General features: G+C 35.9%; 1 protein-coding gene and 1 long non-coding RNA gene across 2 annotated transcripts in view; one reads left to right on the top strand and one right to left on the bottom strand.

The window, feature by feature from the left end:
- LOC136825452 (uncharacterized) overlaps positions 1 to 14,953 on the top strand; it is a 236,904-nt gene that overhangs the window by 145,375 nt on the left and 76,576 nt on the right. The gene's annotated exons all lie outside the window — the stretch shown is intronic.
- LOC136825451 (putative iroquois-class homeodomain protein irx-1) overlaps positions 9,445 to 14,953 on the bottom strand; it is a 204,381-nt gene continuing 198,872 nt past the window's right edge. Inside the window, 2 exon segments of the mRNA XM_067081923.1 lie at positions 9,445 to 10,361; positions 10,364 to 10,372. Coding sequence (XP_066938024.1) covers positions 9,742 to 10,361; positions 10,364 to 10,372 — 629 coding nt within the window. The 3' untranslated portion in view covers positions 9,445 to 9,741.

The raw sequence follows: 14,953 nt of genomic DNA, 5'->3' as shown, positions 1-14,953 counted from the left end.
TTGAGAGCACCCTTAAGAACAGTTATCTCTCGTGTAAATAGATGCGCAGGTGACTATCATTAACTGATTGTATTCATTTGGTGTTCCTGTCTAAGAATTTGCTTTAAACTGTAAACTTGTTGCAGAAACCCTTTTGAAATAATTGAAACGTTTCGTCGTACAAATTCTTTATTTCCCTCATAATCACATTCATGTGAAAGCTAAACTCTGCAAAGATGCTCAAGATGAAAGTTTAGCTACTTCGTCTGAAATATTATCACTTGTCGTTTAATGGTATTTCTGATAATGTCAAAATGGAAGTGAATAAGAACAACGGTTAATACCAGTAAAGCATTGTTTTCCGTATTTATCTACGCATAAATGCCAGGAAATGGCTACAGGGATGTGCATATTCTCAATGCTCATTTTTCCGCTAAAGCTACCTTGTTAATGGGTATAAAGACCAGATACTACCCGCTTTAATACGTTTTTGATGATGCGCCGATAATAATAGAGCTGGAAGATTTATATCCTCTGTATCCAAACGTTCAAAGGGAAAGGACAAATTTGAAATATATGTGTATGTCTCTCAAAAAGCGTCAGGATTTGACAGAACACTTTACTTTCCTTAATACCGAATCAGTTTTCTGTCTGCAAGAGCGCTTGATGAAGTACTGCCATGCCTAAGACCAAGCTTGCCTTATCGTTATCTTCATATAATTCATCAAAAAGATCTAGCATGATTGCGATCAAGTTCTATCATTTTTTGTTAACGTCCTTAATAATGCCATTCTATAAATCCTGCATTGTAGTTTCGTTTTTCACAGGATTTCATTGTACCTGGTGTTCTTTTTCATAAAAAAAAAAAAATTCAGCTTTATCTTTTCACCTGCCATGGCAAGATCGCTGTAATTTTTTCATTGACATAATTTTTTTTTACCCATTTACCAGTAACTAACATTGAATTCTTTGTCAAGTCATTCTTTATTGCAGAGAAAGGAAAAACGTTTTCCCAGATTATTATAATTACAGTTTTTAAATAGAGCTGATAGTGATAAATCAAATGAACATCACAGGAAATAAAGCAGTGCTCTAGCATCCTCTCTATTCCTCCTTTCTTAGTGACTTCGTACCAGCTCTCCCTAATATCCTCTTCACCATGATCTCTGTTACGATTTGTCCTAATATCCAATTTGTCTGCTTACTTTTTTTTAAGAACTGTGAGGAAGTCTCAGTACATTTTCACTCCCCTTTGAGATGAGATTTCGTCATCTGCTGCCTCTTCTTCATTGGATTTTTACTGTTCTAAGTCTACTTTTACCTATTCATTACCTTAGGTAAACTGTTCTACATAATTCTAACAACTCTTGGCTAATACCTGTACCTTAGAATCTCTCTCTCTCTCTCCCCATAAGATAACCATTATTTACTCCTTCTAAATAGAACATTTGAAGCCTGGCCATTAGACTCCTCTCTCTAGAACTTTGAAGCCTCTCTCTCTAGACTCTCTCTCTCTCTCTCTCTCTCTCTCTCTCTCTCCTGAAAACCAGATATTCTCTCCTGCCAGCAACATACCAGATTTTTTCTTTCTAATTTCTGAATAACTTTCATTATATTAATTTTATGTTGTTCATTCAGTAGAAATACATTCATCACTTTAATTGATCCTTAAGATAGGTTCATTCTAACCGAGTTGTATTGCTTTTATCTGTGAAAGATATATAAGAATTAAATAATTTTCTTTAATACTTATCGTATCTGAAGCCATATTTCATGTTTTCTTAATGTTTTAGTCTCGTCGATTTTTCTCGAATTCCATTATTAGCGTAAATCTTCTTTTTTTTTCTGGGGGGACATTTTTGTTTTATAATATTACGCTTTGTATCTTGGAAAAGTTATTTTTCCGGCATGTCAGTGATCATCAGTATTTTACATGTAATTACTGATGAACCATTCTGTTATTCAAGGAATGTGAAAAATCATTTCATTGCTGTGCTAAGAAATCTCCCTGATGCCAGTTGTAAAAACTTATTTTTGAGAAAGGAAAACTATGCATTTTGTTGTAAGCAATAACTCATATTTATCGTTTCGAAAAGAATCTCAGTTGCCCTCGTGAAGTTAGGATAACACAACATCACTTCCACAGTTTGCTTATATTAATAACCGAGGCACACTTGCGCCTCCAAAGTTTACAAATTTTCTTCTGGAGGATGACCCCCTCTTCATTTATCCACAGGCATCTTGTAAAAGCAAACAGGTTTCTGATGGCTCTCTCTCTCTCTCTCTCTCTCTCTCTCTCTCTCTCTCTCTCTCTCTCTCTCTCGTGGCACGGTGGTAAGGGACCTCAACTCATAAAGTGAGTGACGAGTATTTGATTTGCAAACTGGACAACGTATGTTCCTAAAATACAGTCTTCCCATGCATTGAATTTTGTACCTAGTTGTCAGTCAACCGTTATGGGCAGCAGCTAGGGTGGAAAGAGAATGAAGAAGAAGTGAAGAAAGCAACAGACATGAATGTTTATTGTACAGTCAAAGTGTAAACCATCAAAACGGGAAACCCTAGTATAGGTAATCCTCACACCGCCGGCGTGAAAGCATTCGTAAAATCTCTCTCTCTCTCTCTCTCTCTCTCTCTCTCTCTCTCTCTCTCTCTCTCAGTTTGACGCCAAGAGACTGAGTCAGCCAGTGGTTCCTTAAGTACCTGTTGGGGTATTGTCTTTGGAAGGTGCTCCTCGCTTCAAGCATTTCCCCTGACTTTAATGAAAGCATCTGTATCGCACCATAAACTAGAGGTCAAGCGCGACCTTTTTAACCCTTGAGGTGACCCTCGAACCCCCCAACCCCCACCCTGGCTAATCCACAATGAAAGCAACAATTGTTGTTGGGGATTTTGTATATGCATCTCAAGTGGGGGGGTATTGTAGCATCTCGAGACCCACTCCTCGTTACACAATCGTCCATTGTTCTTCCTCTTGGGCCAGCGATAGGGACATTTTTTCGTCATTAGTAAGATGCTCCACCTATAATCGTTTCTCGGAACCTTTTGTCTCTATTTCGGTGTGAATATCTAATATGAATTGATCAATCGCTTGATTGCCTTGCAATACCTACCTGTGTCTATAATTGAGGTTGTGAGTCACTGTTTTGCTTTATTTTGCATTATAGACTAATTCAGATAGTTCTTTTATTCCCATTCTGGCTTTATTGTCTACAAGTGTATTTCAGAAGGTGAAATTTGGTGCTGGTTTTATTAACATTATATAATAGGAATAATTCTGTTATCATCTGAATTCCATGCACTGCCTCTTTGTTTACTTTAGGTGACGGGTCATTGCGTTACTCCGGTTTTCATTGCGTAATAAATTATCAGTCATGACTCTGATTTGTATTACCTTTGATATTTATACAGCCATAATAAACATGTTTATAATCTCTTGCAGAAACTTTGATTGGACGCTGATATTCAGCGTTTTGTTAGTAATTAATGTTCATATATACACATAATGTATAATATACATATATAAATGCATATATAATATAAATATATATATATATATATATATATATACAGTATATATATATATATATATATATATATATATATATATATATATATATATATATATATATATATATATATATATATATATATATATATATATATATATATATATATATATATACACACACAGTATATGCGTGTGGTTGTGTTTGTGTGAATGTGTATAGGCAGATAATTCATACTTTCACTTTAATATTTTCAATTGCAAAGTTGTCGCATTTGAACAAGAAACTATTCCGCAACGTTATTAAATGTTTTTAGTAGAATAGCAAGAAAAACATCGCTATAGAGTTCATATTTCTAAGTTCACTATTTTCAGAATGTACTTTCTAACGATTCTGAAAAAACTGGTAACAACAAGTCCTTTTGTGCATTTAAGAAAGTCTGTCAGTAAATGGGTGTAAGAGGAGAGTGTATTAGATACTTTTTTTTATTGGCCAGGGTCCACAGCAGGCTCCTTTTCCCTTTAGTTTTACCACTAGGACAAGGACCCGCGCTAGTTCGAAGTCGTTTTAATCTAGGCCAGCCGGATACCGTGCTGGGAATCCTTCTTGCTTTCGAAAGAAGTTCAGATTTCAAACAAATTAGCAATTCCATGATGTAATTCCATTGTTGGAATTTGTGTCCCATAGACTTTGTTTATTATTAATTCCAGGAGTATCAATAACAAGACCAGAAAACAGACGATGGTTTTTCCTTCTTATATAGGAGGTCGTTCTAGCATAAGTGAAATTACTTTTCCTTTTTTCCGTGAACAGGGTCTTGTCAGCTTAGGAATTCTCTTCCTTTTCCTGTTTTTCGAGATTCCTATAATCTTTCCTCTTTTGAGAGGCGGACCTGTCGATTCCGTCGTGTTTAAAACCAACTTGCGTCTCCTTTCATTTGCTACCTGTTCACTGATTTATTCAGGTCTGAGCTACAAACAACTTTCTTGAATTTGTCCGCCCAACTATCCTTCGGCTTCGCCCTTAGGAACAAAAAATTCAAGTATTTCATCAGTCGCCTCTCGGTAGTGAGCTACCGATAAGTTAACCAACAGGGCTCAAAAAAGTTCGAATGTAAATATCGAAGCTTATTCTCAAGATATATATATATATTTTATATATATATATATATATATATATATATATATATATATATATATATATATATATATATATATATATATATATATATATATATATATATATATATATATATATATATATATATATATTATGAATATATACACATTAGAATTCATAATAATTTAGTAACCGTCTTCTCTTGCAGGATGTAACTCTCTGCATTATTCTTATGTTTATGTCCTTCATGTCCTGTTCTCCACTGAAAGATGTCCACCTCGCCCACTCGTGATTAACAGTGGATCTTTTGTAGTTCTGAGCCAGTACGCGATCAGTATTATCAGGTGCACAAGGAAGAGTAGTCAGTGAAGTCGTATTTTAATCGTTCCATCAAGTTAAATCAGCGGGTTAAATGAATAGCTCACAGCCCATGAAAGCCACTCATATTTTTTTAATATTGTTTACAGTTCTCGAACGTCAGGGGATAAAGAACACGCCATTACTCTATAAACATTTTATTATGAAACAACACCTATTTTAGATTGGAAATATGTTTATTACAATATTCTAAGAAGATGCAGAGTCAATATGACTGTGTTTAACCCCGGGCAAGAAGGGCAGGGTTACAATGGCATGTCGTCTAACGCACAATATCACATAAATAATATCGAACAGTGAAGGACAGTTTCTCCTACGGACAATACGAAAAAATGGTTCGGGACTCTGAGCCTTACGGTCTTGGTACCGAAAGTTTGTTTTGCTCTGACGGAGAAAATTCAAACCTTTCCCGCGAGAAGGAAAGATTCATTTTCTGCATTCGTCTGTCTACCTACGGTTATTCACAAAAGTATCGTGAAGTGAATGAATTTCATTTTGTGCATACGATATTTGATCACGAGTGTTTTACCTCTTATAATTCTTTAAAAGGTGGAAACAAATCTTGCGTACCAAGAACTGAAAAGCCTTTGAACTCCGAGTAGATGATTATTAATACTGCATGTGTGCGAGTGACCCTCCGTCAGCGGCGCGAAATTCGGGTCACTCCGGGAATTTTTAGAAGAAAAAAATGAGCTTTATTGGCCTGCTGCAAAAAGACGAAAATGGTGAGTGTATACCGCGAGTTCAGAGCATTGGGTAGAAAAAAATTGCCTTGGTTTTTTTACAGCCGTGAGAAAATATTTGATGATCTCTCCGCTCCATGAATCTTATTTCCATTTTGATGCTTGATTTCTCTTCATTAAGTAGCAAAGAACTGTAATCAATAAAAATGATAATACTAGTATCGCTCGCCATGTGAAATCACTACTTATCATTGATTTAAACTTGAGCTTTTAAATGCTGATAAGAGAGCGTTGTCTTTATTATTACCAAATATTATAATGAAAATACAGGGTTGCCACCGTTATGGGTACATTTTCATCATTTCACTGATCAGAAGTTCCTGAAGTTTCTGTTTTGCTAATGATTAAGGTCATCATATTTTCCAATTACAAATAACAGTAAGGTATAATGCATGAACCTCCTAGTTACGGGTATGTGTTGCATGCATGTGCACGCACAAGTGTTATGTCATTATATATATATATATATATATATATATATATATATATATATATATATATATATATATATATATATATATATATATATGTGTGTGTGTGTGTGTGTGTGTGTGTGTAGGTATGCATATGTGTGAATGAGTGTGTGTGTGTGTGTGTATGTGTCAGTGATGTGTGTTATTCATATATATATATATATATATATATATATATATATATATATATATATATATATATATATATATATATATATATATATATATATATAATGTAGGTAAGTTTATATATCGGAGTCTATGAGATTTGCTATCGTCGCACCACTCAGTTTACTTTAGCATTCAATAACGCTTGCTTATACGTAACCTTTACTTTTTTAAGAACGTCTGAATGTACAACGGAACAATGAAAACCAAATATTTTGCCTGTATTAAATGGAAAACAAGTTCTAGATAAATATCCATTCGTTTTTGGAAACCAGAATCCAGTACATTTTCCTCACTGGTACTTTTAGCAAGTAATCAAGTAAATTTCATCGACAAAGTTTCACTTAAAGTAATTTCTTAAAACCATAAAGTTAAAAAGTTTGTTTTATTTTTAAAATTATTCAGACTAAGTAATCTTTAAAGAAGTAATGCTATTAATCGTTTATCAAATTAGCTAATTTAAAGTGGGTTCAGTTGTCTGTCGTTCTTCATTTTATTTAGAAAAGACAACCTGAATTACTCCATAAAAATTTTACTGTAGCAAATTAACCCTCATTTCCTGAAGGTTCAAACTCATGAAACGTGAAAACGTTCCGCCAGATTTTTTCTTTTCTGAGCGACGCATTCTATTCGACATTGACTCATCCGGTCTTGAAATAAAAGAAGTCTTCGTAATGACTTTGACCTTTATTTCTAGCTGGCTTGCTTATTTGTTCATATATTCTCCTATTTAAGTGCGGTGATTTGAAATTAAGATTAAATTTAATTTTCTTTTACTCTTCTTCGTTACTTATCAGATGTTGCCGTGGATTTTGCACGAAGTTCCTCGTAACTTCATTATGTCAAGTATATTTTCAATCTTGACCTTTTCATTGTTAAGCAAGTTATCACGGGGTGAAGGGAGCCTTCACTTCACTTCATGGTTCCATGAAGATCTGTTTTGCAGTCCCTGATACTGATTTATATATATATATATATATATATATATATATATATATATATATATATATATATATATATATATATATATATATATATATGTATATATGTATATTATATATACATATATATTTATGTACACATATATATGTGTGTCTATGTGAGGGTGAGTGTGTTTGTGTATATATGTATAAATATACACATGTATATATATACATATGTATATTGTGTGTGTGTGTGTGCGTGCGCGCGCCCATAGATCGGCGTGTCTACGTGTGTATGTGTACATTCATAAAAACATTATTATACATATGTGTGTACAGATTAGCTTCTTCCTGTATTTTATATATACATACTTCCGCACATACATTTGCGTAAAACCTTTGCAAGGAGATAATTAGCAAAATTTTTACGGAATGGTATTATATTTCGGCAAAGAAACTGAAAAAAACTCTCAACGAACCAAAACGGCATTGACTAAACAATATACACAATTCTACACGATGTAAATAAAATTGGCAATTTTCTTGAAACACTCATGGTATTATGATGACGTAAAAACGTGGACTCAGTTTTGTCAAGAACCGTGTCATGAGAGAGAGAGAGAGAGAGAGAGAGAGAGAGAGAGAGAGAGAGAGAGAGAGAAAGAGAGAGAGAGAGAGAGGAAAGTCTCGAGAACTTATCACCATAAAATTAATTAATTGGAATAATAGTAAATAGAAACTATATTTGTAACAATATACTGATAACTATGCATTCAATTTCTTTTTTTTTCCTTTTGTATTTTGAAATGTCTGTGGCTCATTATAGAACGAATCACCATGAGGTCAAATTGTAAAACATTGTATTTTGGTACAAAATACCAGAATTAATATTTCCAATTTAACATTTTTTATATTGATTACATCTGAGAAATATACAAGTCATCCATTACAAAATTAATGAATAAACTGAACTAATCAGGAAATGCTGTAAATATATTTACAAAGCACATAAACATTTTATATTAAACAAACTACTTGAGTTGAGAGGTTTGAAAATAGACGCCTATGGCTACCTTAGTAGGAAACTCAGTCCATAAAAAAATTATAAATCGATCTATATTTAGGATGCTTCTTACTAATTAACTTCCATATTTTGTGTGGGCACTTGTGCAGTTTCCTGGCATTGGCGAGAAATAAAAAAAAATCACACTTTTCATTCGGAATTCCTCAAAAGAAGTAAAAATACACTTTCTGCGATGGAGTAACTGAAGTGAGACCTTTTTCGATTACAGGTCATCTCGAGTCTACTTTCCTTCACCAAGTAATTAACGTAATGACTCTTTGCGCACCCACAACTGTCTCGTCCGCTTTCTCACTTCTGTCTTGTGGAAAACAATCAATTTTCACTGCAGGCTTGTTGCGAATGAGATGATCTCACTTCAGTCTTGTGGAGAATAAGATTTCCTCACTTCAGCGATGTCTACGGTTTTCTCCTCTTGTGTGTCTGAGGATTGCAGTGTTAGCCCTGTGTTGACACTGTAGACCAAAGGTGCAACCATTGTGTAAATATTGTACATAATTCCATATAATACATACATGCATATAAATACATACATATATATATATATATATATATATATATATATATATATATATATATATATATATATATATATATATATAAAACACGGACATATATACATGTAACCTTGCTGTTTTGTGTTAAGCACCGTTTTTAGTATATGATCATCCTTTTTTCCGAAGTTCTCACCAAATTTAAAAAGCGTTAATTTACCTTTGGCATTCTCATTCGTACATAAATTGTGTTTTCATTACCCAGTAAACACTCGCGAGTTGAACAAAAGATTCTTCAATAAATATTAGCGTTCTTATTCTGTTGCTCCTGGCGCAGAAATTCTTAATATTTCCCTAGAAAGTCGAGTTGAAGAAACACGCATCACTGGAGATTAAGAGAGAGAGAGAGAGAGAGAGAGAGAGAGAGAGAGAGAAACACTTATGAAAAGAAACGCTGTTTAGCTTAATGAGGTTTCACCGTGACCACCACCACCACCCTTCGTGTGAAAATAGTTCCTAATGAGTCCATCTTTAGGTGTAATTTTTCTAACGGGATTCACTTACACATGGGTAAGTCTTTCTTCTTTTTTTCCGTGGGTGCGGGGTGGACTCCTTTATAAATGGAAAATGATTTCTCACATGGCTACATGTTCTGCAACATTAGGGAATGAATGATGGTTTTCTAAAAGGGAAACCCCACACCGTCATGGTTCTCTTGTTCGAGTCCAATGGGGTTCCCGCCGTCACTACCTTAAATAATTCCTGAATTTCTACAGTTAAAGCTTCACCAAGCACTGGGAGAGCGTAAACTTAAGATTACTAACAGTGAACAACCCGAAATGAGGTCTCGGGCCCTTGGCTAAAGGGCAGCGGGTTAACCCTCTGGTCGATGTGCTGGGGGCGGCGCCGGCGTGATTTTAGCTCCCCCTGGTAGAGTATGATGCAAGGGCGGTAGAGAGGTGGGCGATGAGGGCGGCATTGGGCGCGTTGCCACTGGTCTGCTAATAGTGGGTGGCTGTAATGGCGCTGTGCTATAAGGAGGTGCCCCCAGAGTTGCTGGCAGGGGAGCCTCTAGCCCTGGAGGAGAAAGGTGAGAGCCCAGCCCGTTAAGGCCTGGAGGAAGAGACGGAAAAGAGTGGGCGTGGTGGGGCGCCAGCCCTAGGGACTTGGCGTATACCTGCAGAAGGGCCTCTTGAGGAGAGGGGAGACGGGGTGCCATGGGCAGAGGACGGGCATATGGTGACGCCTCAAGGTGGAGTGGTCGATGGACGCTCATCTTGCCCACGGCACCGGCTAAGGTAGACGACGGCGATGTTGGCGACGAAGATGAGGAGGCCATGTCGGCTAGAGACCAAATTCTCGGCTTGACGGGAGATGCTGGCGGAGGAGCAACATGTGGCTGCGCGTCTCCTCCTCCCGTAGTGCTGGAAGGGGAAGGAGGCCGAAGGGGAGACCCTTCGCTCACGCCGTCTTCTATTCCACGCACTTCTCCCCGACGTCCACATCTGAAATAAATATTGTGCTAGTTAGCAGGCTGCAATTAAGAGACAAAGTAATTATTATGGATTCTCATTTACCAAATAACTGAATTAGTCATGAAAGGCTAATCAAGTGTGGTATATACCTCAGTCATTCTCACTTATAATAGTTTCTTTTTTTTCCGGACTTGATGACTTTCGAAAATTTGTCTCCAGTAAAATCATCTGTGGTAATGATACTCTTTCGCTACATACACAAAAAAATGGGAGCTGGTGGTGAACGGTGGGGGGGGGGACGTTTGGAGTAGGTTACTGTTACTGCTGTTATGTATGTAAATCATATTCCATGCTTGTTAAGTCAAAGACAGCTTCCCTGACGGGAAGGACAGATAAGTACGATCAGCCATCTCCAACTGGTGCAGCTAATGCTGACGTTGTTATTACTTAATGAAAGTCTATGAAAAGGATTTACTTTAGTTGTTTCTAAGGATAGTAAACAGAAACTCCAGTATTCGAGGCTAATTTAGTATAAATTCATGGAAAGTACGGTTACCCATGCTTTACTGTTATCGCTGTAGTGTTGTTGCAGTTATACTATTATTACTACTACTACTACTATAGCTCCGCTGCTATTAGTTATCTAGCAAATTATCAACATTGCATATTTAGCCTAACACGCATTCATCTGTCGATTAACTCCATAATGCTGCTGTGCACACGCCCGCGCGAATACACCCACACAAACACGCAGACACACACACATATATATGTACTGTATGTATTATTATATATATATATATATATATATATATATATATATATATATATATATATATATATATACATATATATATATATATATATATATATATATATATATATATATATATTTTTATAAATATATATATATATATATATATATATATATATATATATATATATATATATATATATTAGAGATAAATAAAAGAGAAAGATAGGAAGAGCTGTCTATTTAGTGGATAAAAAACTAGAAAGGCGATTTGGAAACAATCACTTTTCACTCTTCAGCGTTAGTGAGCATTCGAATTTCGCACATATCTGTAACAAAGCCTTGCCTAATCTCTCGTCGAAGAAAAACACGAATGCTTTGTGGTATGCGATACATCACGAGGGCATTTCCCCCGTGTACCTCACGCAGATTCCCATCGGCGATTCCCTCTCTTCGTTTGCAATCGCCTCCTCTCGAGATGTATTCGCTTATAACACTTTCAGAACTTCCATGTGTGTCATTATGAGGTAATTTGTGTTCCCTTTTGGCCGGGTTTAGAGGAGGCCGTTTTCAGTCATAAAGAAGGATGTTCGGCCTGGTCTGGTAGGAAGGGTGGTACCCCTCCTCCAGGTTTATATGTGTGTGTGTGTGCGTGTGTGTGTGCATCCGTGCCCTTGCCATTCCGTGCGCAGCGGTGTTGCAGCCGTCCATCAAAATTCATCACATCCCGACCGCACTCATCATCATCATCACAATACCCGGCCATTATGGTGGGCGGCGCGTCATTTGAAAGTCAAGAGTGAGAATCTCGTGTTGGAAGGGGCCCCGGAGAGGCCTTTTGTTTTTTTGTGGCCTGTTGTTATTCAGATGCGGAACCTGACCTCATGTCGACAACACCTAAGAACTATCGGCTGCTCAAATTTGCATATACCTAACCCAATAATGACGTGATGAAACAGCCTTTCTTAAGGTGGGATTTTTTTTTTATCTCGTGCAACAAAAAAACATTGGAAATTAGAATAGATAAAGATATAAAATACAGATTTTACTGTGTGGGAAATGTTTTTTGGAGATCATTATTTAAAGTACATGGGTAGGAATCAGTTATTGCACTTTTCAAGAGCACATTTTCTTCATTCAGAATTGTATTTACTCATTTCAGTTATTATTTATGTAACAAATAAATATATCTAAACCCACTGACGTAAGCTTCAAGTTATTCTTTTCTCACGATAGAGAAAAACATGATGTCCATCTTCATGTAAACATCATACCTGCAGCAAAGACACTTCTCCCAATCTTAACCTGACACTGAGTGTGATAACTGTACCTTGACTGTGATATCTGTGAAAAATCATTTCACTTATTGCATCAGGGTTCAAACTCAGTCCGTGGTAAGTGTCTTTATTTTTGAGATACGAAAATTTTGTTTTTATATTTGTTATTATCAGCATGTTCTTCAGCTCATCTAACAGTTTTTCTGTTACTTTAACTTTCCCTTCGTATATTTTTACAAAACCATCCTCTTTATTAAAGCATAGCTATCGTATTTTCATGGAACCCTTCAGCGAGAAGAGACACAAAATGAATTCGAAAAGTTTTCTCATGTCATTTTTTGTTTTTTAGATTGAGGCAGGGATTTGGACATCTGGACCACTATAATATATTTGACAACCTTAGCCCTGGTGAATTCTTCGATTTTTTTTATCAGTAGATAATAACTGCTGCGGGACACCGTTCAAAATTTGAGCTGTATACATTTGTTCTAGGTGTACCGAATTGCGTAAAAGTGCCAGTTTAGCAAGTTCTGCTCAAAATAGATCAGTTCAGGGAGAAACCTCTAGGCAGCAATTTTCCTTTTTTTATTTATCTCTATTTCCTTGTGTTCCCGCTATTAGTTATCATTAGTTAAATAATCATTTACTTTATTAGCTGCGAAGCTATGCGGTAGTGGACATTAAATAATTAAGAGCCACGTGTTACAGACAAGTCAAAGTTTCTTTGCATATGAAACTACGTCCGGCACTTTCGTTACGCTTCCTCTTCAAGAGAGCTTTCGATGCTTGAACTATTTATTTGGGAAGACAACATTCCCTTGGATGTAAACAATCAGCCCTAATATTAAAAATCAGAATATTTTATTTCATCTTTAGGTATTTCTCTCAGGAACAATTCATTCGGCTTTCTAAGTTACATCGACGAGACTTAAGTGGACAAAGTCCCAAGTTCAAAAACTGAATTATGCCAGTATAATCATGTAAAGGTTTATGTAACTCAGAACTTTATGGAAAAATTTTCTTTACCTGTAGTCCTACGACTATGGAAAAGTTCATCCAACAGTCAGCAGAGAACGTTCACAGGATATCTACTTCACTATCTTCATGTGTCTTCACATAATAATCCAATCAGCCTATTTCTCAGAAGCAGACTTGACATAATCTAATCTTAAGTCCATAACCAGTCGATTTTCTTGCAGCGAATAAGTGTATTTTTGATAGGATTGGTTCCTTATTGTTAATAAGCCTCTGGATTGGAACAAACTTGCTTACAAATAAGACCTGTATATAATGAAATTTCATATTAAACTAGGTTTTATTCTCCCAATGTTGTGAACTGTTCATATTTAGTTAACAGCTCTGACCGTTTCACTAGAAAATGTTACTGAAATCATTTCAAATCAGAGTTGTCAAAGTCATTCAATTCAACTCTGATATCGTCCCAGTTTTTTCTTTGATGTCCCTTACGATAAATTTCCACAATTTTTAATATTCAAATTTTTATTTACTCTCCGAAACACTGATTTGGTGAGAATTAAAACGAAATTCGCAAGCTTTATACATTCAATTCTTGATCAGTTTAACAAAATGTCATATTCGATATACTCCTGACAGACAATATGTGGTATTTTATGATTTTTTTTATTTTTTAGAATTATTTACTTTTTTCCTTCATTGCCACAAACCCAACTAACCTTGTAATGGCCCAACAAACTGGGACACGTGAACACTTAGCATTATGCACTAGGAGATAATTTGCTAGCCGCTCCATCCACTTTGTTGCTAACGAAGGTTTCATCAGAACCCAGGCACGTAAAACAATGCAGGTGATTCCCTCTGTCCAGAGGTGACCTGTGACTGCAGGGCAGAGTGACAGTTTACATAAAAGCAGCCCCAGGTTCAAGGACAGGAGATATCTTTTCGATGCCTTAGTAACAGATGACTTGAATAACTCCAGACATTGTTTTTCAAGCGCATCCCATAGTTAAGTGGCGATAGCCAAATATTTCACAATGTATCGAGACTTTACAGAGCTGGATAATTGATTCACTTGCAAGGTTCGTTGACGAATACAAAATCGTAAACACATTCTAGGAGAGATGTAAACATCTGCAAGACTGTCGGGATTAAACTGTTAGTCACAAAAACCCATTTAAGCCTATGTTGCATATAACAGAACGTGAGCAGGATACATAGATAACGTCCATGCCAAAGATGCCTTGCTTACATAGCAGACGAACATAGACAGACAACAAGCAAACACAGAATGCAAATACAATGCTTCATTTTCCCTTCTGCTCTGGAATTTTGGAATGCTTTGTTTGTTTTGTAAGATCTCTTGATATTTTGGGTATAGCACTAAGCCAACGTTAAAAGATCCAAGTGCATTTTGGTTTACTTCCAATAGAAAAAGAGAACAAAGTTTCTGTGGGTTTGTCCCACTAAAAGTATTTTTGGACTTGGAGGATTCCTCTCTCACAAAGAGTTCTAGTCCCCAGAAATGGACAGAAACAAACAGTTGATTTTATGATTACAACTTTCTGTGACATCTTTATAATGTATCAAGATATGCAAATATAG

The sequence above is a fragment of the Macrobrachium rosenbergii genome, chromosome 37, assembly GCF_040412425.1.
Source record: "Macrobrachium rosenbergii isolate ZJJX-2024 chromosome 37, ASM4041242v1, whole genome shotgun sequence".
Taxonomy (NCBI): Eukaryota; Metazoa; Arthropoda; class Malacostraca; order Decapoda; family Palaemonidae; genus Macrobrachium; species Macrobrachium rosenbergii.
Note: the sequence above shows the minus strand (reverse complement) of the source record. Positions and strands in the feature narration are given on the sequence as shown.